This window comes from Vipera berus, assembly GCF_964194415.1.
Source record: "Vipera berus genome assembly, chromosome: 3".
NCBI classification, from domain to species: domain Eukaryota; kingdom Metazoa; phylum Chordata; class Lepidosauria; order Squamata; family Viperidae; genus Vipera; species Vipera berus.
Genome location: NC_138204.1, coordinates 34,357,810 through 34,385,281, shown reverse-complemented (window position 1 = coordinate 34,385,281; position 27,472 = coordinate 34,357,810). Strand labels below are relative to the sequence as shown.

The 27,472-nt window shown below is 39.2% G+C and overlaps 1 protein-coding gene across 1 annotated transcript in view; it reads left to right on the top strand.

The window, feature by feature from the left end:
• Positions 1–24,283, top strand: part of CEP250 (centrosomal protein 250) — a 40,942-nt gene extending 16,659 nt beyond the window's left edge. Inside the window, exons 20-32 of the mRNA XM_081324552.1 lie at positions 902–1,045; positions 1,540–2,315; positions 3,605–3,764; positions 4,581–4,932; positions 10,490–10,617; positions 12,930–13,050; positions 13,922–14,076; positions 16,516–18,900; positions 19,430–19,558; positions 20,001–20,153; positions 21,642–21,749; positions 22,816–22,863; positions 23,391–24,283. Coding sequence (XP_081180678.1) covers positions 902–1,045; positions 1,540–2,315; positions 3,605–3,764; positions 4,581–4,932; positions 10,490–10,617; positions 12,930–13,050; positions 13,922–14,076; positions 16,516–18,900; positions 19,430–19,558; positions 20,001–20,153; positions 21,642–21,749; positions 22,816–22,863; positions 23,391–23,684 — 4,953 coding nt within the window. The 3' untranslated portion in view covers positions 23,685–24,283. The remainder of the gene's footprint in view (positions 1–901; positions 1,046–1,539; positions 2,316–3,604; positions 3,765–4,580; positions 4,933–10,489; positions 10,618–12,929; positions 13,051–13,921; positions 14,077–16,515; positions 18,901–19,429; positions 19,559–20,000; positions 20,154–21,641; positions 21,750–22,815; positions 22,864–23,390) is intronic.
• The last annotated feature ends 3,189 nt before the right edge of the window (positions 24,284–27,472 follow it).

Genomic DNA, 27,472 nt, shown 5'->3' with positions numbered 1-27,472 from the left:
TAATAAAAACCTAAAATATCCTAGAAATGCATTATATCTATCACAAAACAATACATGAAGTTAAATTCCAAAATCCCTCTGGATAAGCTTTACCTTAAACTTTTTCCAGATCCAGAAGTTGGAGATAAATGAATTGTTTCATAGGGCTGGCCCCATCATGAAAAAAAACAGGTTTCAGATCACCTAACCTCTTGGAAATGGGAGACAACTGGCTACCTCTGCTGGCATGATGGAAGTGGTTGGGCCCACTCTAGTGGCAAGTGATGAGAAAAAAAATTGGGGGGCTTTTTATTTTGGGGTTTTGCAGAATGTGTAATCTAGCTCAGTGCAGTTCTTGTTTGGACATTTTCCTTTTACAAATCTACCACTGTTCTGCGGCCAAATTTTGATAGTGTACTTGAAAATAAAAAAAACAATCAGATTTAATTGTTTCCATATATAGCCATTATTCTTCATAAAATGTGTATAAGCCATGGGACAGAATAGATTACACATTACTTCTTAAGTAATAGATCTCACCTCTTACAGGTATCTCGTTCACGTTATTCATTACCATAGATGTACATATAATTTAGAATTCAGATATACAAGTAGAATTTATATAGGAGAATATAAGGCCGGATGGCACTATTTTTGAAAGTGTATAGATAGATTTTATATTGTTTTAATTTTTTGATGATTGTACACTGCTCAGAGCCTATGAGAATGGAGTGGCACAGTAAATCAGTCAATCAAGCAGTACATACTTCTGAATCCATATGCATCCATGAGTATATACTCCTAGATTGTATAAGTATCTAGAAACTTAATAAAAGAAAGATGTTATTATAGAAACTAAGCCTGGATATGCACAGATATAGATTAAAATATTAAATCCCAATTATTACGTATTTATTGGCAGAGTAATGTACAACTTCTGGAAGCTAAGCTGAAAGATACCACACATACCGTGAAAACATTAAAAATAAAGCAGAAGGAGGAAATAAAATCTCTCAAAGAAGAAATAAATGTCCTACTTAATCAACGAGACAGTTTACAAAATCAGGTGATTTTACTTTAACCCATTCTTGCCTTGTGTTAATATGCAGCCTTTCTGAAATTGTAATGGGAATTTATGGGTGTAGCTAAAACTGTGCTTTGTTAACTTTTCCAGAACATAGAAGGCTGTGCAAATTAGAAAGACAAACATTTCTATAAGAAATATATGTATTGTTTTAAGAAAAGCCAGGTATTTTGGGTTATGTAATAAGACAGTGATTCTGGTAGCTAACTTCCCTTCTGCCAAATTTATTTTATTGTTCCTTAATGGTGTAATGTCACCATTGCACTGCTACCATTTCTGTTATGATCAGACAAATACTGAGATCTTTAAAAAGCTCAGGTTGATATTAGTTTATCTTGAGATGTTTAAACCTGCAGCATTATCTCTTCGTTTATGGTGAGTCATAATGTACCATCTTTACACTTGTATGTAGTATAATGTGTACCATTGTGTTGACACTTGTGAAAACTATATAATCTATGATTCTCTCTTTTAAGATACAAGAATTGGAGTTCCAACTGCTGGCCTCAAAAGATTCCTGTAAACTGTTTAACCAGGAGGCTCAGCAACATTTAAGAGAAAAGCAAGAATTGTCTGAACAAAAGGAACTTGAAGTGTCACAATTACAGAAGCTGCTAGAAACAGAGAGAAAACAGAGAGAGGAGGTCATACAGCAGAACATTAAGTGGCAGAGACAGAAGGAAGAGTTGGAACAAAGAAACACAGAACTGACAGCTATGCTGCAAAGTCAGTGGGAAACTGAAAAAGACCTAAACCACAAGCTACTAGGAAAGCAAGAAGAGGTAGAGCATCAGCAGACCACCATTCAAGCCCTGGAAAGAAAGCAGGGTCAGTGGGAAAAGGCGGAGCTTCAGAATTCTGAGCTCCAAAGGCAATGGGAAGAGGCCAAATCTCAAATTAAACTGCTGCAGAATCAGAAAAGGGACGCCGAGCTTCAGAACAGGAATCTGCGGCAACAGAAAGAGGAGGTGGAACTTAAGAACGCCAAGCTGAAAGCTGTATTTCAAAGGCACCAGGAGGAGGCAGAACAGGAAAGTGCCCTGCTTCAGAGCCATTGGGAAGAGGCACAGAAACGCTGCTCAGAGTTGCAGAGTTGGAAAGAAAAAGTTGAGCGTCAGAATGCAGAATTTCAGGCCCTTCTTCATAACAAGCAAGAAGAAATGGAAAGTAAGGATACATGTATGAAGAAAGAACAAAACCAGAATTTGCAGCTGAAGGCAACGTTGCAGGCTCTGGAGCATGAACGAGCCAGGTAAGCACAAACTGCAGTAAATTGTAAGTGGAAAATAATGATCTCAGAGAGAGTTACTTTTTGCTGATTCCCTATAAATATTCAATGATTGTGTGGATGTACAGATTTTTTTTTAGAATGCCCTTGGTGAAAACCTCTCTTAGAAAAAGACAAGATAGTCCTTGTTTATTCCAAAAGAGTGTTTTGTAATTTTACTGTATATTGAAAAATTGGCAGCTTTTTATACTTCTTAAAGCTTAGCTTTTATAGTCTGCATTATTTGACTAATTGTTGTAGTATCCTGTCAGGAATATTGCTGCCATATAATGATTGCAGTCCTTCCGAGGTAGGTAAAATGAGGACCCAAATTGTTGGGGGCAATAAGCTGACTTTGTAATAATGCTGCTTGGGGGGGGGGCAAAAGCCCTAATAAGCAGGCATATACATAGAATGAAGGCTATTGCTAAGCACATTTGATTTGTGCTTAGATTGTAAGCCGCCCTGAGTCTTTGGACAAGGGCAGGATATAAATGGGATTAAAATAATAAAAAATTTTTTTCATGCATCTGTATCTATTAATGCTGGTATGATCTCCCTTGTTTTTACATTACATTGTTTACATTAAGAGAGATGATCTCTTGGTAGTTTAATCCTATATATCAGTGATGGCGAACCTTTTAGAGACCGAGTGCCCAAACTGCAACCCCAAACCCACTTATATATCGTTGGGTGCCGGGTAGGTGTGGCCCATTGGGTGGGCGTGTCTGCGGTGGTAATGGCAGACTGAGTGGAACTGAAAAGTTCAATCAATCAATTCCAACTTTGCGAGATCTTTTTTTTCCCGTGAGTTGAAATAGATTGATTGATTGAACCTTTTTTTTTGCACACAGCGGCAGAGGCCTAAAGCAAAAAGGTTTTATAAAACCCAGCTGAAGGCCTAGGACTGGGGCAACGGCGCGTATGCCCATAGAGAGGGCTCTGCGTGCCACCTGTGGCACGCGTGCCATAGGTTTACCACCACAGCTATATATTCTCCCAATTATGTTGCATGAATAATTTTTGTACTGGTATCTTCTTTTACAGATACACACTGTGTTTGACACATTTTTGTATAATTACTATTTTCTGGCATATATACTTAAATTTTGCCTGTATATCATAATTGTGTGTACCATTTATGGTACATTTATGTGTGTACCATAAAAGAACTAAAACTGCATGATGATACCATCTATGGGAAAGAAAACTGGGTTTTTGTACTTAAATATGGTTATCCTACAACTGAAATCTTGCTTTTTTTTCTGCTGTAGCTTGATTCTCTCATTGGAGGAAAAGGAATTCAGGCTGAAGAAACTGCAAGAGAGGGATGATGGTCATCAGGATGAAATCACCAAATTGAATAGTGCCTTACATCAAGCAGAAAAGATGCTTGCTGAGCACAAACATGAAGAGCAAGAATTCATTAATCAGGTATCATTAAACAGTTCCTTTTTATTTTTCTCTTTATTGCCAGATCTATGTTATCGACGTACACGTACTAATGTTTAGAATAAAACCTGCTTCCAGTATTTTATTTTTTTTCTAATACATTGGCCTCTTGCTTGCATTGTTCGGATTAACCTGGCTTAATTTTTTCCTTTACTTGCCTAAAACTGATATAATAATATGTAATGCCCTACAGCTAGTCTTTGATTTATGACCCTTCATTTAGCAACCCTTCAAAGTTATATTGCACTGAATAAATGGTTACAAGTGCTTCTCAGAGTTCTGGCCATCCCAGTACCCCTGCGGCCATCTGATTGGAATCGGGATGCTTGGAAACTTGTTTGCACTTAGGACTGGTGGTCAAGTACCCCTCGCTCATATGATCAATATTTGCAATCTTCCTTGCCAGTTTCCACAGAAAGTCAAAGGGAGAGCCAACTGATCACTGGGTCACTGGGGTAAATTTCCCCTATCTGCACACCCTCCCCCCAGCCTCTCTACGACAGGAAGTTGCCTCACCTAAAGACCATGGGATTCAATTAAAAACAGTAACCAGGACTGCAAGCACTGGTGTCACTAAGCAGTGTACTTACACTCTACGACTGCATCCTTTAGTGATGGAAATTCAGGTCCCATTTGCGCTGTAAATTGAGGTCTATATTTGTAATAATATACCATGCTTATTCCTTTGTGTACTTAAATTAACTTTTCCAAGTTTGTCTTTTATTTTGCCTAGGAGGTATTTATTTATCTTAGAGTTATCCTTGTTCCTGTGTCCAAGTTTTGTTGTTTTTCCCATAGATGGAATCACTCAAGCAGATGATGGTACAGAAGGAGGCAACTTTGATAGCTCGTGAGGAACAGCTAACTCAAGATCTGGAAGTTTCCCATGCAAATGAGCAGCATGCCAAAGACACTATAGAAAAGCTGGAGGCTGAAATGTCCCAGTTGCGCTTAAGCCTATGTAGCACAGAGAGTAGGGCAGAGGCACTGGCATCTGAGTGTCAGCGTGTTTGTTCAGTTCATTGGGAAGCTCAAGCTCAGCTGATAAAACTACATTCCGTACTTCAGTACATGCTGTGTAACAGTCCTGAGCCAAAGCTTAGAGGGCATGGAGACCAAAACTTTTGGAGTTCATCATTCCTTAATAGAGGTAAGTCTGAGGAGCAAGTGAATGATCAGTATGTTCTTTACAAGTCATTTTTTAACCAAATATCACAGTCAGAACTCTGTTGTAGTAGAACTATATTTGGGAGGGGGGGTAAAGCAGAATTCTAAGACTTGCAAATTCCTCAAAGAACGTGTTTATTAGTTACAAAGTATCGACACGTCAAAAGTGAAAACAAGTCTGGAGACACAAGTAACAATTCCCTAATACAAAGTTAAAAAATCCCATCCCTAAATGTGGCATCAGCCAAAAAGTTCTTACCCCCAGGAAACTATTTTAAAGTGAAATTAAAACAGTTGAAGTACTGAGCCCATTGAACTTGTTTCAGAGATAATTTACAGTGGGTTTTCAGAGCCTCCAAATTTTTGTGATCAGTCCGCACCTCAAAAAGTATCTCTTCCCCTTCCAATAAGTGACACCATGTCAGTAATGCCCAATGAACTGCAAAAGCCTCTTTCTTCCAAACAACCCACCTCTTCTCAATGTCAGTTAATTTTCGGGAAGTGTAAGCACAAGGTTGTAAGTCCCCTCTGTGGTTTTTTTGTAAGAGAACGGCACCCACAGCCACGTCACTCTCATTGGCTTGAATGATGAATTCTTGTTCAGGGTCAGGGTGCTTAAGGACTGGTTCAGCTGCAAAGAGAACGTGGCCTGGCACTCTAACGACCATTACAATGGCTGACAAGGTCAGGGTTTCCCCCCTCCTTTTCCTGTTTTGAGTAAATTGATTATTGGCATGGCTATCTTTGTGAAAGAGGGAATAAACTGACGATAAAAGTTGGCAAACCCCAGAAAACTTTGAAGCTGCTTGCGGGTGCATGGGGGTTGCCTTCTAGTACCGCTTTAACTTTGGCAGGGTCCATCTCTATTCCCTCATTTGAAATCCGTGTCTGGTGAAATTCACACTTTGACTGCTTTGCATACAGTTTGGCTTTTAACAGTCTCTTTAACACCTCACGGATGAATTTGATGTGTTCATCCATGGTTTCGGTGTAAATAAGGTTGTCATCAAGATAAACCAAAACTCCCTTGTATAAATGATCATGGAGCACTTGATTTATCAATTACATAAACACAGCGGGGACCCCCTGCAGTCCAAAAGGCATCACTTTAAATTGGAAACTCCCCAAAGGGCAATTAAAGGTGGTTTTCTGCCTGTCCCCCTCCTTGATCCGGATCCGGTAATAAGCCTCTCTTAAATCCAGCTTGGTAAAAAAAATTCCTTTAGCCAGGTGGGCTAACATGTCCTTCATCAGGGGGAGGGGGGGAAACATATTTTCTATGCTGACCTTTAAAATCAATGCATAATCTAAGAGACCCATCTTTCTTCTCCTTGAATAGCATGGTAGCAGCCACACGTGATTTGGCTGGCTGAATGAAACCCCGAGCTAAGTTTTTATCAATGTACTCTCTCAGTTCTTTCATCTCTCTGGGTGTCACAGAGTACATCTTTGGTGTTGGGAGCTTGGCACCAGGCAGAATTTCAATAGCACAGTCCCTAGCCTGGTGTGGGGGGAGGATGTCACATTCCTTCTCACTAAACGCTTCAGCCAAATCATGGTATTCTGTCTGGACCAGTTGAATCTCCGGCAGGTTTTTGGCTACAGTCTTTAGGGTTTCGTTGATGGCAAGTGTCTTTGTTTTATCATCACTGCCAGGTCTGTGGGGGGGGGGGTGTCCTGTCCTCAGTCTTAATTTACACATTCCTTCCTCCCACCAGATGTTAGGACATCATTTATCAAGCCACGCTAGCCCCAAAATTATTGCTTCAGTCATCTTCAGAACCACCACAAAATGGATGATTTCCCAATGCCGACCCATTTCTAAACACATAGGTTCGGTTAGGTGCGTGGCGGGAGTACCTCCGATGAGTGAACCATCAGCTTGTTCAAACTTCATGGGTAGAGGCAGTAGTTTAGCTCGGATGCCCAGTTTGAGTACAATGGGTATTTTAATTAAGCACTGAGTGCACCCCGTGTCTATTAGGATGTTCAGATTCATGTGGGCCCCTGTTTTAGGCACTACTCGCCTGGTGGGAATGGCAAAAGAGGGAATGGGCTGACTCTTCATGGGGTCCTCCCTGCCTTCCTTGTCACTGTCATATGGTGCCGGCATCTGCTGTGGCTCGAATTGGAGCTTGGCAGGAGGGGAGGCTTCAACACCCAGGTCCTGATGGGCCCAGTTTGTTTTTTCTCTTCCCCCTCTGGGAGCTCTTTGCGGTTTTGCAGTGGCGACCGATGCGCTCCTGGGTTGAGGGTGAGGAGCTGGGCACTCCACAGCATGGTGACCCATCAGACCATACTAGTAGCACTTGATTGGAACCCTGGCTGGTGCTTGGGAGACGCTGGTGGCTGCAGTGGCTTGGGAACGTCGGCCATAAAGGTGTTTTTCCTAGACGCATAGCGAGTTGGGTTCGGTGGTGCTTGACTTTCTGGGGCAGTCCCACTCAATGTCTAGCACCACCACCATGTGGTACCACTCACACAATAGTTAGGAAAACCTCGAATGATGCAGGCTTGAAGCAAGTCGCGATCCATCCCCTGCTTGAAGTAGTTGATCAATGACTGTTCTGGCCCCTGCCCCAGCCGACTAGCAACTCTCCTGAATTCACGAACATACTCCTTAGCAGGGCAACCTCTTTGCTTAAGATGTTGGATTTCTTTCTTGGCCACCAGGGCTCGGGATTCATCTTCAGAATGACCCCTCAGTTGCTCCATGAATAGATTAATGTTGTGCAATTCAGGAGCCCCTTCATCATGGAGGCTGATCACACAGTTGGCCGCTTCCCCCTCTAAATTTGCCGCCACAACATTCACCATCATAGCCCCATCCAGGTAGGCATAAGCCCACACCTAGTTTAAGAAGGTCAGTTTCTCAGGATCCCCATCAAAGGTGGACTTGATGGGAGGCGGCTCGAACCTTTTTGAATTTGAATTTTATTGAATTTATATACCGCCCTTTCCCGTAGGACTCAGGGCAGAACCGCCTGTACCTGCACTTTGCGGAACTGCCTGCACCTGCTGCTGGGCATGGGTGGCTTGCTGGTCCTGGGGACGTGGCTGAACCACTCTCCGGACTTCTCTTGGCTGGGCTCCAGGACTGGCATCCCAAAGCCACGGCAATGGACTTGGCTGGGATACAGAGCTTTGTATCATAGCTGGTTGGGGGATGAGCGAAGCAGCAGTTGGGCTGGAACTCCAGTGGTGGGGGGGAAGAGATGAGTAGTTGTTGGCATTGCCCCCCATTGCCCCTACCTCCTGGGCAACAGGAATCATATCCTTTACTTCCAGCCTGCCGAACTTTTCCTTCAACTGTTTGAGCGAGGGGCTATGGACTGCAGACTGAAATCTCCACTCTCCAGAATTGTCCCATCCCATCGACCGCTTTCCTTTCTTGCTGTCCGCAGATGAAGAACCCTGGGACAGCAGCAATAAGAACTCCTCTCCAGCAGTTACAAGAGTGCTCCTGTGCTGAGGGGCAGCCTCAGCTTGGTAGAGGTTTGTTAGGGCTGTAGCTACTTCCTGCAGTACCAGCTTCCCAGGTTGGATCAACCTGGTTTTGGGCCGAGCTCTTGTCAGTGACGCCTCCTCAATGGCTGGAGCTCCAGCCTGCGCTCTGACAGCCTGAGTCCTGTTGCGGTTAGCAGCGGTTTCAGTTTTCTCCTCCATCTCAAGTCTTCGCCGAGTCTTCACTGCTCTCCCAAAAGTAAGTGGGTAGACAGTCGGGGCCCAGCACCTTGAAAAACAAAGTTTTATGAGACTTGGTCTAATGTCAAAGTTCCAACAGACAGATGAATAAAGCCGAACTTCGAGGCTTGCAAATTCCTCAAAGAACATGCTTATTAGTTACAAAGTATCAGCATGTCAAAAGTGAAACCAAGTATGGAGACACATGTAACAATTCCCCAATACAAAGTTAAAAAATCCCACCCCTAAAACTAAAAACTAAAAAATGGAATTAAAATGGAATTAAAATATGCAAGCAACTATGTTCCCCAAACATCTTCTTGGCAGGCTTTTTACGCAATGCCCAGCCTGCAGTCTTGGGAGCAGCCGATGACCTTGTTTCCCACAGGACAAAAGATTATTTTGACTAGCGAAGCACCTGGGCAACCCCCCCTCCCTCCGATCTATACGGCAACCAAAAATGAGTAGGAAAATAATGGCTGCAACCATGCTTATTTGTAGAGTTGACAGTGACATATTCAGAAGATAGGGAGAAAACATGATGCTTATTTTTATATCAATAGTATAAATTGCTAATCAATAACCTTTATAAACTTATGTAATTCATGTCTGTTGGCTGTCTAGGATATACAAGGTAGAACTGACTTTTTTGAAAAAAAAAATGGTTTGTAATAGAACAAAATAAAGAATTGAAGGTTGCTGGAGTCGGAGCCTAAAGAGTCCGAGTATTAAAAAATCTTCTGGTTCAAAATTGTATGTGTATTATTTCAATATTTGTGTGTATGTGTGCCCCTTCAAGTCAGTGTTGACTCCTGGTGATTGCCTGGTCAAGTCTGCAGTTTTTGGCAAGATTTCAGAAGTGGCTTCTGAATGCCTTTGTCCTAGAGCTGAAAGTTAGAATGGTGCAATTTTTATAGAAGGAAAAACAACTGTAATTTTTAATGATGTTTGATCATTACCTACTTGGAAGAGCAATTAAAATGAATGATATTGGCTTTTGAATAGATGATAGATAGATAGATAGATAGATAGATAGATAGATAGATAGATAGATAGATAGATAGATAGATAGAATAATAGTGACCTTAACTCCAGATCAAAACATTTTAGCTACATATTTTAAATTGTGTTTATTAGGGATATGCAAATCCTTTAAAAGAAGTGCTTTTCTGCAGCTGCTTCAGAAATAGCTTCTGGTAATCCCTGTCTGCATAGGTATCCACAGCTACTTCATTCCCACCCCCCTCAGTAAAAATGCAGCTGTTTTAATATGTCAAAGAGAGAAGCTTTATTTGTACTATGTGTTGTGAAATATAGGATTAAGAATTTAAGTATTACTTTTATATTGTGTTTGTACTGTATAGTGCCACTGTATTTTTATTATTCATCATGCAAGGTCTATTTATATAAATGGTTGTTTAGAACTTTTTAAATTGAATAAGTAAAAATCAGAAAAGCAAGGTTGGGATTGCAGAGTATAAGTTTTGGGTTCTGAATTACTGCTTATGATTAAACAAACAAACAAACAAATAAAGTATGATGGCAAGATCTGGCTACAAACTACATTGGATATTTGGCTCATAGACTGTGAAACACCAACTAAGGCATTAAAATTATTAGTTTATATGAAATGTAGGCCAAATGGATGCTCTGACACACTTGGAAGCTATCTGGTTGGTGAAAGCAATATTCCATGTTATAAGAAACTGTAGATAGAAAGCAGTGCAGACCCATGTCAGTTTCAGATCTATCACAGTAGATAATTTGACTTTTAAAGTTTTATCTAGGTTTCCCTTTCTTTCTAATTAATAACCCTAACCTGAAGGTGCAGTTACCAAACAGGCTTATTTCTTCAGAACAAGATAATCTGAAAGAACTGGCTTTGTCTCCGCCTAAGGACAGTTCCACAGAGATTACAGCAGAGAGAGTAGCAGAAGCACTTCAAGACTTGCGGCAAGATCTCTGGCAGGCTCACCTTGAACGGGTAACTTACTTTTTGATTTATGAATGTGTCATCATTCTTTGGGTTTCTTCCAGGCATTTTAAAGGAGACATAGTAAAACTTTTATAAACGTATTGTGATAGCGGCATATTATCCAGCACAGTATTCTTTAAATCTTTTTCTTAAATGAAGGACACGTATAAATAGTTGCTGCAGAAAACATGTGCTGATCAGTTTCCCTTGGGCATCTCCCTGGCCACTAAGGAATAGACTCATGGACTAGATAATCCGGTATTATTGTCTGCCCAATGCTTTTCCTTATATTATTAAGTTAAAAATGCATAGTTTAGTTTAGTTTAGTTTTATTTGATTTCTATACCGCCCTTCTCCCTAGGGACTCAGGGCGGTTCACAGGGCATATATAAATAACGATACAAAGGTTAAAAGGAAATTAAACCAGTGCCCAGTTAAAAACAACAATAATAAAATACTAAAAATCAATTTAAAAACCCATATTCCCCCATCAGGCCAGACCAGCTAATTCAAATAAGTGGGTCTTCAGCCCGCGGCGGAAGGATCGGAGGTCTGATGCCGTCCGGAGCTCAACCGGCAGTTGGTTCCATAATGCCGGAGCGCCCACAGAGAAGGCCCTCCCCCTGGGGGCCACCAGTCGACATAGAAGCATAGAAGTCTCTCACTGGCTACCGATAATCAAAATAAATAATTTAACTCTCTAAGGAGTAAAATCCAAATTAAAACACTTAAGAAGTTCATTTATATTCTATCTTGTTAAGTGCTGTATAAACCTTGACAATTATTAGGACATATCATGGCCTTATATTTCAGAAGCTCAGCAGATATGTATCAATTTACTTAATATAATGATTGGCTTTTTACTATACTGATAGGTTGCTATTAATTCCTTAAGAATTGAGGTAGATGGAAGTAAAAAAAATGCAGTTAAGGGCATAGCTAGTAGTTCAGGTAGTTCTTGGTTAATGGCCGCTTGTTCAGCAACCATCTGAAGTCATGAGAGCACTGAATGAGTGGTGGTCATGACAGGCCTTCAAAAATCTGGTCATCTGAGACTTGTGATCTGGGTGCTTGACAATGAGCTACATGATTATTGCAATGTCCTGTGGTCATGTGATTGTGATTTATGACCTTTCCTGTCAGCTTCCCACAAGCAAAGTCAATAGGAAGGTTGCAGGTAAATTGTGGTTGCAAGTGAATTTTGCCCCATTTTACAACTGTTCTTGCCCCAATTGTTAAGTGAATCACTGCAGAGTTGATAAGTTAATAACCCGGTTGTTAGTGAATCTGGCTTCCCTATTGACTTTGCTTGTCAGAAGGTCACAAAAAGTGATCACACAACTTTGGGACACAGCAACGGTCATAAATATGAACCAGTTGCCAAGCATCTCAGTTTTGATCACATGATCATGGGGATGCTGGAAAGGTTGTAACTATGAAAAATGCTCATGTCACTTTTTTCAGTGCTATTGTAAGTTTGAACAGACACTAAATGAACTGTTGTAAGTCAAGGAGTAAAGGTAAAGGTTCCCCCGCACATGCGTGCTAGTCGTTTCCGACTCTAGGGGGTGGTGCTCATCTCCGTTTCAAAGCCAAAGAGCCAGCGCTTGTCCGAGGACGTCTCCGTGATCATGTGGCCGGCATGACTAGACACCAAAGGCGCACGGAACGCTGTTACCTTCCCACCGTAGTGGTCCCTATTTTTCTACTTGCATTTTTTACGTGCTTTCGAACTGCTAGGTTGGCAGAAGCTGGGACGAGTAACAGGTGCTCAACTCTGTTACGCGGCACTCGGGATTCAACCCGCCAAACTGCTGACCTTCTGATCAACAAGCTCAGCGTCCTAACCCACTGAGCCACCGCGTCCCTTTTAAGTCAAGGAGTACCTGTATATAAATTCTTTTGCGTAATAAATCTGAAGAGTTTCTTGGATAAGAAGCGAAACCTTTTCAAACCTTTGAAACCTTCCTTCAATACCAAGGAAGTCCAGTTTCCAGTTGCTTTGGGACACTCAAATTATGTATTTTCCAGTACTTCTATCCTGGCTAGAATTGTATTTCTGAAGATTATAAAAAAAGTCAAAAAAAGATGTAACAGACAACAATATGGAAAAGTTTATAAACAGGCCAGATGAAGACAGAGGATACAATTTTAATGTGCAGTTGTGATGTATAGTTTGCAACATGCAGTGTTTCCCATGAAAATGTAATGTATAATTTGCTGCATGAAAATTTCTATTATCTAAAAAAAATCTTTTTATAAAGCTTTCTCTATCTCAAGCATATCTATAGCATGTGTTGTATTTTTTTATTTTTTGGCAGGATGAAGCAAGGAAGAATTCTGAGAAGTTGAAACAAGAACTTACTGAGAAGGAAACAGAAAGGGTACGCATTAATGCCAAAGCGGAAGAGCTGCAAAAGTGGCTGACACAGTGCCAAGAAGGTACATCATCTACCTTTCTCTGTGATAACCCAAAGATGTGATAGTTTCCCTAAACAAGAGTTCAGGGATAGAGAAAACCTTCAGTGGCAAAGCAAGCTCTTTTCATTATTGTACTTGTTATGTCAAGCTTAGTAACAAAATCATTTCCTTATATACGGCAATACTGAATATAATATCAGAAGGACAGAGACTCCAGCAGATGTAGGAAATTCAAACCATCTTCTCTGATGACTTTTAAGAAAATCAGTTCTTAACAATAGTTTTAATAAAAAAATTAGTAGTTCATTCTGGAGCTATTTTTTCCAAGAAATTTTCATAGATGCTTTCTTTTCTTGTCCCTTGATATTTCATACTGAAAATGCATTGATATTTTAGAAATTATTTTGAATAGTAAATTAGTTAAGGTAAAGGTAAAGGTTCCCCCGCACATGCGTGCTAGTCGTTTCCGACTCTAGGGGCCGGTGCTCATGTCCGCTTCAAAGCCGAAGAGCCAGCGCTTGTCCGAGGACGTCTCCGTGGTCATGTGGCCGGCATGACTAGACGCCAAAGGCGCACGGAACGCTGTTACCTTCCCACCGGAGTGGTCCCTATTTTTCTACTTGCATTTTTACGTGCTTTCGAACTGCTAGGTTGGCAGAAGCTGGGACGAGTAACAGGCGCTCACTCTGCTACGCGGCACTCGGGATTCGACCCGCCAAACTGCCGACCTTCCGATCGACAAGTTCAGCGTCCCAACCCACTGAGCCACCGCGTCCCTCTAAGTTAGTTACTAGCACCTGCTAAAATACCCCCCAAATTGCTTTCTTGTTAGAAAAGTCACTATTATAATGAATGGAGGGAGGGTTTATTATTTCTTTTTTTTTCATTATAGAAAAGAACGTAGTTGAAGGAAGACGCAGCTCTTTAGAATCTGCCTTAAAGTTAGAGGTCATTGCTTTCAAGGAAGAGAATGTGAGTCTACGTGAAAAGTTGACCAGTTTGGAAATGAAACTTGAAAACACAGAGAAACAAAGAAAAGGCTTGGTGGTAAGGATACCAGACATTTTCTAGGTTCAATATCCTAAAATTTGATAAACTGTTGAAAACATTTTTTCCTAAGGGAGTTAATTTTCTTTCACGTTGTGATTTTATAAAGGGATAGATGGCATATAAATACTTGTTTCTTACTGTCTATTGTGACTATATTTCTCTTCTAAGTTTCTTTTACAGCTTTTGCACTTTTGCAGAAGCACACACTTTCTAATGTACGTAGTAGTAGTTAGAGCAGTAACCATTTTCTGGTCCATCTTTTCTGCTTCTAGCTTGTTCTCTTGTATTAATCAGGGATGGAATAGCTCTTGATAAATTAGAAATATGTCACAATTAAATATTTAAGAAAGTTAAATTGTTATGGGAAAAAAAGTTTTATTTAATGGACAAGAAAGTTATTACTCAAATTCTGAATTACTAATAGGATTTCATGAATCATCAAACAGAATTACTTGGATTTCCATCCAAGAAGCAACAGATGGAAACTAATCAAAGAGAGAAGCAGCCTAGAGCTGAAGAGAAATTTTCTGACAGTTAGAACAATTAAATCAGTGGAACAACCTGCCTTCAGAAGCTGTGAATGCTCCAACAGTGGACGTTTTTAAGAAGAGACTGGGCAGCCATTTGTCTGAAATGGCATAGGGTTTCCTGCCTGAGCAGGGGGTTGGACTGGATGACCTTCAGGGTCCCTTCCAACTCTGTTGTTGTTGTTAAATTATGCTTAACCATAATTTAAAGATTTTCTCCATGTGCAGGTACTGGCTGCCCAGTAGTAAATATTTTGAATAGATAACTTATGTACCGTAGTTTCCGGCGTATAAGACGCCTGGGCGTATAAGACGATCCCCTACATTTCCTGTTAAATTATAGGGTTTGGGCTATACTCGCCGTATAAGACTACCCCTCTTCCAACGCACACCAAATAAAAATTAAAAATCATCAGATTTGATTTTAATATGGTAATTTTAATTCAAATGCTTATGACATGCAGGTGCTTAGTAGGAAAACTGTCACTTATAAACATAAGGCTGTTTGTCATCAAACATGTAAACATAAAACAGTGCAAGTGGATTAAACTATAATAATAATAATAATAATAATAATAATAATAATAATAATAATAATAATAATAATAATAATAATAATAATAATAAGAAGAAGAAGAAGAAGAAGAAGAAGAAGAAGAAGAAGAAGAAGAAGAAGAAGAAGAAGAAGAAGAAGAAGAAGAAGAAGAAGTTGGAGGGGACCTTGGAGGTCATCTAGTCCAACCCCCTGCTAAGGCAGGAAACCCTATACCATTTCAGACAAATGGCTGTCCAGTCTCTTCTTAAAAACTTCCAGTGTTGGTGCATTCACCACTTCTGGAGGCAGGTTGTTCCACTGGTTAATTGTTCTAACTGTCAGGAAGTTTCTCCTTAGTTCTAGGTTGCTTCTCTCCTTGACTAGTTTCCATCCATTGCTTCTTGTCCTGCTTTCAGGTGCTTTGAAGAATAGCTTGCCTCCCTCTGCTTTGTGGCAGCCCCTGAGATATTGGATCACTGCTATCATGTCACCCCTCACCTTTCTCTTCGTTAAGCTACACATACCCAATTCCAGCAACCGTTCCCTATTTTCCTAATTCACTTTTTCACTTTTCCTAATTCACTCTAAAGCTTTCCCTGCGCAGAGCCTTAAATAACACCAGCTGCCTGCAATTAGTGCAGGTCCTTCCAAGGTATGTAAAATGAGGACCCAGATTGTTGGGGGCAATAAGCTGACTTTGTAATAATGCTGCTGGGGGTGTGTGTGAAAGCCCTAATAAACAGGCATATACACAGAATGAAGGCTATTGCTAAGCACATTGATTTGTGCTTTAAATTGTAAGCCACCCTGAGTCTTCAGAGAAGGGCAGGATATAAATGGGATTTAAAAAAAAACCCAAATGGGAGATCCGCTCCAGGTTTTCCAGCCAGCCCGCCCAGTTCCTGAGTCAAATGTGTCCTTAGAGGTAAGCCGCTGCTCTGGCTGCTGCCTTCCCCACCTGCCTTTCAAGTTGGGATATACTACAGCTGCTCTTCAACTTTAGAAGGAAAGATGCCCAGACCCCAGCCTGTAAAAAATCACAAACTGCAGCTTCTTCTCCAATTGGTCCCGCTTTCCCTGCGCAGACTAAATGGGAGATCCGCTCCAGGTTTTCCAGCCAGCCCTGTCCCTAAATTTTCAGCACCCGGCGTATAAGACGACCCCTGACTTTTGAGAAGATTTTCATGGGTTAAAAAGTAGTCTTATACGCCGGAAACTACGGTATGCATGGAAATGATATGTTTTATCAAACATTTCATTTTTAAAAAATGACAAGCATTTTTGTGCAAGATTTACATTTGAATGAATGTTGTCTCTGAACAGTAGAGTTCTGGAATAACGAACAAGAAGAAAATAATTCTTTTTGCATTTCAGAATGAGCGGGGCACCTTACAAATGACTAAAGAAAAGCTCACACGGGAGTTGGAGCTTCTTCAGGAATCAGTGAAAGCTTCAGAATTTCGAGCAAGAGCCATGGAAAAGATGAATGAGACCCTGGAGCAAGAGCTTCAAACAGCTCTCTCCACTCTCAGAAATAAACATGAGGACGTTGAGACTCATCAGAAGAGATTTGTGGCTTTGCAGAAAGAGGTAGAGGTAGGAAGAGCACTTCAGGAAACTGTGGATCAGCTCAATGTTACTGTAGAAAAGAGACATGAAGAAATAAAAGACCAGCTACAGCAGATTAGGGATTTAGAGAATCACAAAGAAATGCAAAAGGCTGCTTTAGAGCATCTCACTAAAAATCTAGAAAACAGAAGCAAAGAAATTGACTTCCAAAAAATGCAAATTGAAGAACTGACAAAGCAAGATAAGATGCAAAAGGCTGATCTCAAGAAACTAAATCTAGATCTAGAAGAGGCTGTTCAGACTTTGAAATCCCAACAAGAAAAGCTTCAAAAACTACAAGAGTTATCAGAAAACCAAAAAACAATAATTGAAAGCCTAACTCTGAATCTGGAGGAAAAAATCAAGGAAGCTAACATCAAAGAGGAGAAAATTCAGACTATGGAACATAATGAATCCACACAAATTGGAGCTTTGCTGAAAGATCTAGATGACATGAAAATAAAGATGAATGAAAAAGGTTGGGAACTTGCATCTCAAAAACAGCTACTCCAAGAATGGGAAGAACAGGGGGAAAAGCGTGAGAAAGCTCTTTGTACAAGCCTAGAACACATGAAAGCCATAATTAAGGACAAAGAATGGGAAATAGAATCCCAGAGGGAACAGATATCCATTTTCCAACAGCTTGAAGCTCAGAAGGAAGAGCATCTCAGTGAGCTTTCTGAGAAGCAGAGGCAGATGACGTTGACTTTGACCCAAAGAGAACAAGAACTCAAGGCACAAAAAAACCAAATGAAAGAAATGAAAGAAGAAATGGAAATAAAACAAATGGCTTTTCATGAACATATAGCCAAGACACAGGCAACTTTGGAGGAAAACAACAGAGAATTGGCATTCCAAAGAAAGCATGAAGAAGAATCAAAAAGCCAGATAAGAGTTCTTCTTGAAGATATCCACTACAGCTCAGGACTGCTGAAGGAGAGAGAAGGTAATGCAGAGTTTCCAGATGAACAAATAAAGCAACAGAAGAAGCAAAAACTACAGGAAACAACTTCTGAAATGCTGGGACAACTCAAAGTATTCTTTAAAAGGCGAGAACAAGAAATTGAGTCCCTGAAAGAGCAGCATGAAAAGAACACACAAGGGAATGTAAAGCTAATAAAAGGATTGCAAGCAGAACTTCAACAAGCAAAACAAGCTTTAAAAACTGGAGAATTGCAGATCAAATATTTAAAGGAGAAGAACCTCCAGCAAGTTCAACAACAGGAGGCACGGACAAAATTTATCTTGGATAAACTTCACCTCACCAGGTCTTCCCTTCATGACAAAGAAAAGGAAGCAAAATCCTTACAAATGTGTATCAAGGAACTCTCAAAACAGAAAGAGGAAGTACAGCACACTGTTTTAAGTCTACAGCAGGATCTGGATAGGATTAATCGGTTGAATGCAGAGAAAGAAGAAGAGCTTAGGAAGCAAGCAGAACAAATTAGTAAGTACCAGGCTAAAGTAGAAGCCACACAGAGAGAACAAAAAAGTAAGGAAGAGCTTTTGCACTATCAAGACAAAAATGAGCAAGAACGTGAAAAACATCCCAGAGAGCAAGAGAAATTGCTTGATAAAAAAACCAAAGAGATAAATTGTCAAGATGAGAGAAGTCAAAAACCAATGAAAGGTGAGCCTGAAGAAAAGCAGAAGCACCACCAACTTATAAAGAAGAAAGATGTTGAGAATGAATTGCAAAAAGGAAAAATTGAGCAACTAGAAGAGAGACTCAAAGATAAAGAGAAGGAATTACTAACCTACAGTGATCAGATAAAGCAAATAATCTCAGCTCTGAGATTGCAGGATAACAAAGAATACAATTTCCATAGCTGTATTGAGAAAATTTTTATGTGGAAGGAAGAAGAACTAGCTCAAAGGAAGGTTATTAAGGAAAAAGAACAGTGCTTGCAATGGCAGAAGGAAAAGATTGAACATTTGGAAAATGAGAAAATGATAAACGGACAAGAATTGAATCATATGATAGCTGTTCTAAAACAGACAGAGAGTGGTGAGATAGAATGGAGGCAGAAAGCACAGAAGTTGGATCTGACTCTTGCCCGAAGTGAAGAGGCTATCAGAATTTTAAAGGAGGAAATGGCTGTTACACAGAGCATGGTTTCAGAAAGAGATATGGATAGGCTTCATCTCCAGGTATGCATTTCATCTTAAAATGCATGCAAACTGTTACAGGTTCAGCATGTTTTATAAAGCACGTGAGCAGTAAAGTTATATTTTAAAAATTATATCTATCATTTTTATTCTCTTTTAGAGATGCACTGTTTATATTTTTAAAGGGAAAGTGGTTTAAAATGAAATTTTCTTGGATTCTTAAGATGTAAATAATAAATGAGGAGAGACAGGGAGAAAAACCAAGAGGCTATGAGTTACTGTATCATTTACACTCACTTCATATGAGCTCTCTAATAACATAGCTATAATCTTTCTGAGGAGTTTGAGTGTGGATTCAACTATTAACTGTTTGCCATATATTCTGCCATGGAACATCCTGATTCTAGAAAAGACTCTTCTGGATATGATTTGACATTGAAATGTGCATTTTAACTTTGGAATGTTTTGTCTTGATGTCAGCACTGTAAATGACATATTCCAGGATATGTTCATTTTGTAAGAAAACATTTTGCAGACCCAAATAAGCAGAGTATTATTTATTTTCCTGTAGGAACAATTGGATACAGCTTTCAAAACTCTGAAGGAGGCAAGATTTATTATTGAAACTCTGGTGGGAGTTACTGATCTGCTATCCAGTGAAAACGATGTACCAGGGGTACAGCATAATGAAGCTGGAAAGGTGAGATAAAAGAATGGATATGAAACATGTGAGATAGCAATGTGTCATATAGAAGAGCAAGATGTATTCGAATTTTCATCAGGTTTTTTTGTACCTTAAAGTATAACTTCATTATAATTCTATATGCCTTTTTGCTTCCCATTCTATGTCATATTATGTAGTAATAAATTAGCAAGTATTTTAAGTTTAGTCTTTATTGATTTTATTCCAAATGATTAACAGTTACTCCTATAGGAACTGATGCAACTGACATATCTAACTTAAGCAGTTTATTGCTTAAGATTCTGAAATTTACAATAGCAACATATGAAGGTTTCTTCAGAAAAAGTCATGTACTATCCAAGGGACAAAATCACCCTCATTTGTGAGTGACCGCCTCCTATTTTTTTGTATCCTGACTTTATATTCTTCTTTTGTACTGCACCATTTTTGTGTCATGCAGGCTTTGAAAAAAGAGGGACAGCTGACATGGATGGCTGAAAAACAACTCTTGTATAGGCGTTTACAACTTCTGCAGCAAGCTGTGGCCAGTTTGGAGAATGATAAACATGGTTTAGAAAAGCACAATGCCCAATTAAGAGATGCATTGCAAGAGGTAAGCTTTTCTGAAAAGGTAAAATAAGTAAGGTCAGCATTATTTTTCAGTGCAATGTAATCGTATGTTAGCCTTCATTATACAGTGATTGGTTAGAGTAGCTCTTTGTCCTATAATGTGATCAAATTAATGATTAAACTCTCTCATTGAAAAGCTTCTGATTAAACAGTGAATGTGTAAGACAATGCACTGTTATGTTTTTATTGAATACAATGAGTCAACCTTTACTGTGTTCATAAAAAAGGTAATGTGAAGCCCTAAGCTCTGATAAAGAGGTAAATTGAGTCATATATTTTTAATTAATGGAAGCGAGTCAGGCCCTAATGAAAAGAGTTCTTTGTACACCTAAGAAAAATAATTCTCAATGCTTAAAAGGACTATAAAACCATTATGGGAGACTATGGACCTCATCAATACAGACAGACAGACAGACAGACAATAAATGGAGAAAGTCTAATGTTGTTACCTTACCCATCTCAAGTTTGCCAGAGATCATTGAACAGACTATGGGGGGAAAAATCTGCAGACAAGTGAGACACAAATAGAATTTTGGGATTAATAATGAGAAATATTACATCTGCAGAAAATAAAATACTATATTGAAACAAAAGAACATCTTCCCAAACATGAAACTTAGCAGTTGAAAGTATGATAGTATGCTTTGCAGTCTCAAGACCTTGATGGATTTCAGTTTGCTGGTCATTTACCAAATAAATATTATTGAGTAATGAATTGCTTTCAGTTGATTGAGGAAGTAATGGATTTTGGATTATATCAATGAATTTTACAGGAGAATGTCAGGGTATTTGTGCATAAGCTGAAGAACAGTAGTTCTGAACACAAAGTAAATATGTAAAAACATGGCTGAACCAAAAGTAATTCATTTTTGAATGGGAGGGCTAAAGCCATGATTTAACCCAACACAAATGTTGTAGTATGACCTCAAGAAGCAGTTCATGCAAGACAGCCCAAGTATATTGGTGAGTCAAAGAGGAATGGGCTAAAACAACTCCAAGCCAATGTATGGAAGATATCTATGGGCACAATATACTCTTGGTTGAAAGAGGGAGCCTGTGTTTTTAAATCTAAAGCTTCACATAACCTTCTCTAACTATCTGGTTAATATATTCAATAAAGAATGATACAACATGCTGTTTTCAGAATCTTTTTTATCTATTAATAGGATTTAGATAAAGCTCTAATCTTATAGATCACAGTACTAGTTTATAAAGGTTCACAAACGTACCTCACAATGTAGTTAATAAAATAAAACCTGCTCACTCTTTTTGCTGATTTCCTAAGTTTTACTGGGTGGTGACTACTCTTTTACACATTACCTATTTTCAGAAATTTAGGGCTGTTCACAATTCAGTGTTTGTACTTGGTATTCTTTGTCTTATTTTCAGTAATTTGCTCAATGTCAGCAGTCAGGATTAGCCAGTTTTACCTAATTTAGGATAATGGTTTTATCTCTCTTATCGATTACAGGTAGAACATGAACGAAGGAAACTGAAAAGGAGTCATGGAGACTTTTGTCTAACTTCTGAATATTCACAAGCTGACTCTGGCTCACAAAAGACTCTTTCCATTTCAAAGGTTTGAACATGCGTACACACATTCATACATACATACATATAAAACTTTTATGCCACCCATGTCACCAAAGGCAGCTTACAATCATTAAATAAAAATGCTGCATAAAACAAACAGATCTTAAATTTAAAACTAGTTAAAATTAAACTGACCAAGTTGAAGAGGAAGGGAGCAAAGTGCATATGGGTAGGAGGTGGTATGTTATCTAATCCATTGGCCACCTACAGAATGATGCACCCTCATTGGGGTCGCAGGTCAGTCGACGGAGCTATATCTTCAAGTCCTTTCGGAAGACCAAAAGGGTGGATGCAGATCTCACCGTGGGGAGCACAATGTTCCCCAGGAGCCACAGCTGAAAAGGTTCTTTGTCTGGACCCTGCCCTCCCAAATTCCTTGATGATGGAATCTGACACATGCCCCTTCTGTCAGCATGGGTAGGGCAGGCTAGTCTCATTGGGTTGAGACAGTTCCTCAGATATCCTGGATCCCTGCTCTGAAGGGCTTGGATATTTTATTATCGGAAGTTGTACTTAAAACTATCCATTATTTCCTTCCCTTTTGCTTTTAGATAGTATTATATTTAACTAGGGGCACGATAGCTCAGCAATTAAAGACTGCTGCGCTTGTAATCTGGAAAGCTGACCACCTGGGTTCAAGACCCGAGCACCGCACGACAGGATAAGCTCCCATTACCTGCCCCAGCTCTTGCCCAGCTAGCAGTATGAAAGCATGCAAAGGCAAGTAGATAAATAGGTACCACTTTGGTGGAAAGGTAACAGCATTCTGTGCACCTCAGTGTTTAGATATGCTGGCCACATGACCACAGAAATGTCTTTGGATAATGCTGGATCCCTTGGCTGAGAAACAGAAATGAGCACTGCCCCCTAGACTTGGAAATGATTGGACAGGGGAAACCTTTACTTTTATATTTAACTAAAGTTTATAATTGTTGGGTTGAACCTGAATAATTGAAAGAAAATCCAAGCTGTATAAATAATTTTCTCTTCCTAAATAATAGACTTCTTGAAGATAAGTAGCTGATTTGAGTTTTCTCTCTCTTTCTCTCTAGAAGGAAACCCAGGTTCTCCGAAAGCAACTGGCAGAGTTACAAAAACAGGTGTGTAGTTTATAATTGGAACTACGTGTCTTAGAACTGCTTTTCTTACCTTCCATTGTTGGAGAGCTGCACCTCCAAAGTAACTGCATTTTTAAAGATTCACAATAATCTTTGTAAGTAATGACCTTAAAGGACAGTTTAAAGTAGAAAATCCCAGTCAGAACAGTTTGGGACATTTTGTGTTCAAAATCATTTCGTACTTCCCTAAGGAATTCTGATTTATTTATTTTTTTTAAAAAAAAATCAAAATATTTTTATCCACGTCATTTGAATAATTCAGTTTTTGCTGTTAAATGCACAATGCATTGCTATGAAAAAATGTAAATTGTGCACCATCAAGTCAGTGTTGATTATTAGCGATCACATAACATTTTCTCAGAATTTATTAGTAATATTAGATATGTTAAATAATAAATCTAACAGTTTTACTTTACATAAGATACTGTTCCTTGTGCTGAAAATTAGAAATTAAGTTCTTCAAAGGGAAATAATTCATTAGTTCTTGATGTCATTTGTTCTTGTTTTAGGTTTTTGTTCTACAATCACAGCTATCACTAGAACGGAAGCAGAAGCAGAATTACATCACCAGCTATACCAAAACAAATCAAGAGCTTTCAGATTTACATCAAGAGCTTGTAAACTCTTTAGCTGTTGTGGCTAGGAAACCTGAGGCAGCTGTTCTGGAATCAGAGACTCGCAAGCTTGATGAAACCTTGAACAACAGCTTGACATTGAGAACTGTAGTCTCAGACAGTGTCTTATCTGGAAAACATCTGGCAAGCTCAACACCGAAAAGTGTTCATCAGAAGCCCACAAGGTAGCACAGCAGTGGCAAAAGCAAGAAATTACAGAGGCTCCAGCACAAGCAGAGTTTAAAAAGTTGTTGGTATGGTGGATCCTTCTTCATATTCAGCTAGCCTTGATTTCCAGGGTCTATCTGCTAGTTTTGATCCTTCAGAAATATAATTCCAGATTCTTTGGAATCAGTGAAGATCATCTCAATACAGCCTGAGAAAAAGCAAAAGTAGTTGAAAGGTTGCATACCAAGTGGCTGAAGATACGCAGTGTGAAAATTTTTGGACATAACAAAATTCAAAGCCAGTGTATTAGAACTAAACAAAGAAACCATTTCTGATAGGAAGAATGGAAATTCATTCCAGGAAAAGAGTCCTGAAAAAAACTAAAGACATTTAAAAGATTTCCCACTTTTTTTGTATAGACACATGGGACAGTACTTGAGAGAGAGAAATCTCGATCTAAAGTCATTTTGGTTTAATAATCTTATTGATAGAGATATCATTTCCTAAATTATTGTACAGCAATTTGGTATAAGATATATCTAGAGGGTTTTTCTAACATTTTGTACTAAACAGTTTTTATAATAAAAATGCATTTTATTTTTTCTTTCTTTGCTCAAATATTTCATATGAAACTTTTCTGCTTTTTGAGAATGTGGTGGATAGATAGATAGATAGATAGACAGACAGACAGACAGACAGACAGACAGACAGACAATATGCATGCATAGCCATCATCTACAAAAACCTCGAGGTTTATGTCAACAAGGACTATATAAGACACATACCATTGTAATTAAAATAAAAGATAAAAATAAGTACCAAAGTAATAAATTTAGTTGTTCAGTTCTCAAGTATCCCCTGGAACTACAGTAATCCACTTTTACCAACTTCTAGAAGGCCAATCCTGTACTGAAAGTACTAAGTTAGATGTTACAACTAAGAAGAAATGTCTGCAAAACTGACTGCTTCACATCATGAAACTTAAGAGATTACCAAAAAAAGAAGTTGTTGGAGCGATGAGACAGATGGGTTGCTACTACATAGAGTTGTTCCTGAAAGTACAGTAGCTACACCAATTCATAATGGAGTTTATGCGTTAAAACCAGGAAGTGAAAACAGGCTGATGACCTAACAGAAAGGAGGAATTATCACTAGCATTTTGGAGAGAAAGAAAAAAGAAGGCTACTGAAGCCAAGATGCATTTAGGCAGTTTAGATGTTGAAAATTTACTGATTCCAGAGTGAATTAAGTCCACTGAAGAGTTCTAGGGTAAAGGAAAGATTACTGAAAATAGGAAAGGTCCAGATTTCAAGGGTTCATTCCTACTTGACCAGAGGAGCAAAAGCCTGAAAGTTGCCAGCTAAGCTCTTGGTTAACTCTAAACAGAAGAGGATTTAGGGATAGTTACAAAGCTGCAAGCGTGAATAGATGCTGCCTTGTTAAAAGAAAGGTTACATGGCAAGCAATGAAATAGTTAATTTAGGGAATGCTCAAAAGTTTTTTTAAACTACATACCAGTATGGGCTTGTGCTCTACCTCAAATCCTGCTATGCTGACTTATTGTGGTAGGAGTTGGGGTAGGGTTCCTGGAAAGTATGAGTGAAGAAGCAGTAATGTACATCATATATTTATACTCCCAGCAAAGTCAGCGAAGCTCATCCCAGCTATCCAGTTAAAGGAAGAAGACCCATATATCGGGCAGAAGCTATACAGAAGATGTTGGAGGCAGATAACCACTTTAGTGACAATGGTAAGCAACCATCCATAATGTGGAAGAAATCAACGGTACACCAAAAACAGACAAGTGGTTGACAATGTAGTACTGGATGATAGGCCCTTTAGGTTGGATGGCACTTGGCATACTACTGAGGAAAAGCAGAGATTGACATGACATGGCTAGATAAAAGCCTTCAGAATTTCTAGTTACTAATGCTGCCAGGCAAGAAAAGAAAATCCTAAATTGTTAAGGGAATTGCAGTAGGAACATGGAATGTAATAAGCATAAACATGGAAAAGCTCAACAATGAAATATGAGATTAATCAACTACATATTGACATCTTAGGCATCAGTGAATTGAACAATGACATTGTTTTCATAGGAAGGTTATAGCAGACAGCACTTGGGTACAGTCCATGGTTCTCTTTCAGCTAGATAAGTATCTCCTGCTACTTTGAATAACAAGGAGTAAACATAGGATAATAGTAACCATAGAAGTTCCTTTCTCCTTTTTTACTATTTGATCATTACTACTGTGACGCAGTGGCTCAGTGGGTTAGGACGCTGAGCTTGTCGATCAGATGGTCGGCAGTTTGGCGGGTCGAATCCCAAGTGCCGCGTAACAGAGTGAGCGCCTGTTACTCGTCCCAGCTTCTGCCAACCTAGCAGTTCGAAAGCACGTAAAAATGCAAGTAGAAAAATAGGGACCACTACGGTGGGAAGGTAACAGCGTTCCGTGTGCCTTTGGCGTCTAGTCATGCCGGCCACATGACCACGGAGATGTCCTCGGACAAGCGCTGGCTCTTCGGCTTTGAAACGGAGATGAGCACCGGCCCCTAGAGTCGGAAACGACTAGCACACATGTGCGGGGGAACCTTTACCTTTACCTTACTGTGAAATTAAAATAAAGATTAGTGGCTAACAAAGTCCCATTGTTTAAAAAAAATTAAAATGTTGAAAAGCTTTAATTGTATAATTAAATTTGTAAATCACAATTTTGCTGTTTGATCTGCATTGGGAGAATAGAACAGACCTTATGGACATTTACAGAAACAGGAACTGGGGGTCAAAATGTGTATTTTTCAGTTAAGATTTAATTCCCAGTGAGGTATAAAATGTCATTGAAACTTAAAATAATTACTGCTTTTTTGTTATAACTTTTAATAGCTAGGGCCTAGATAGCTCTGGAATGTTTATTTTATACTTCAAATTGCTCATCCCCCAAATGGACTAATTCAGAAGAATAAAAGCAGAAATGTTCCATATTCTTTACATAACTAGGCAAATGCCTCGCAGAAGTTCATTTTAAATATTTCTCAGATTTATTTTTTTTAAGAGCACTTTAAAAATCCTGGATTTAGTACAAGTTTTCTATCAGGTATTACAGATATTTCATAGTACTCTAATATGGTATTTCCCTAACAATAATTCTATTTTTCCATACCCACATTATGTATTAATAATTTTCTGAGATTCTAGAAACTCAACCCTTGGTTATTTCTTCATTATATTTATAATCTATGCCACCACTTCTTGCAACTAGTGGCCAACAGTTGCTTATTATCTGTTCTCAATAATCCTTTGCTTCTTTACAGTTAGAGAACTTCAGCTAGCTATACAGTACACATCTTAGTAACTGAACTAGGTATTTCAGGTCTAGAATGAAAAGCCATTATAAATGTCCCTGGGGGCTGTTTGAGAGTTGCAAATGGAAGATCCTCAAAGACAAAAAAACCTGTATGGTGTATCATTTATAAATTGGCGGTATCATTAGAAAGATAAAGGTGGTTTATAACAATCCTGAAGATTAATTCGAACTCCCCCGTCTAAACCTCTGACCACTAGAAACAAAAGGATGTAACGTTTCCACACTTTGATCCAGGTTAGACAAAAGATTCGCTGTTGTGCAACCCAGGACATCATGCACTGAAGCGCCTCAAAATTGCTCCGTTTTGGCGACGAGAAGGATACACCCACCGAAATCAGGATTTTAGTCCTGAGAGAAAGCCAATACCTGTCGCCCACCCCTTGATAACTAGCAGAGGGCGGGGCGAGGGCCGGAAGTTCGTCGTGTCTTCTGGTTCGTGGGAGG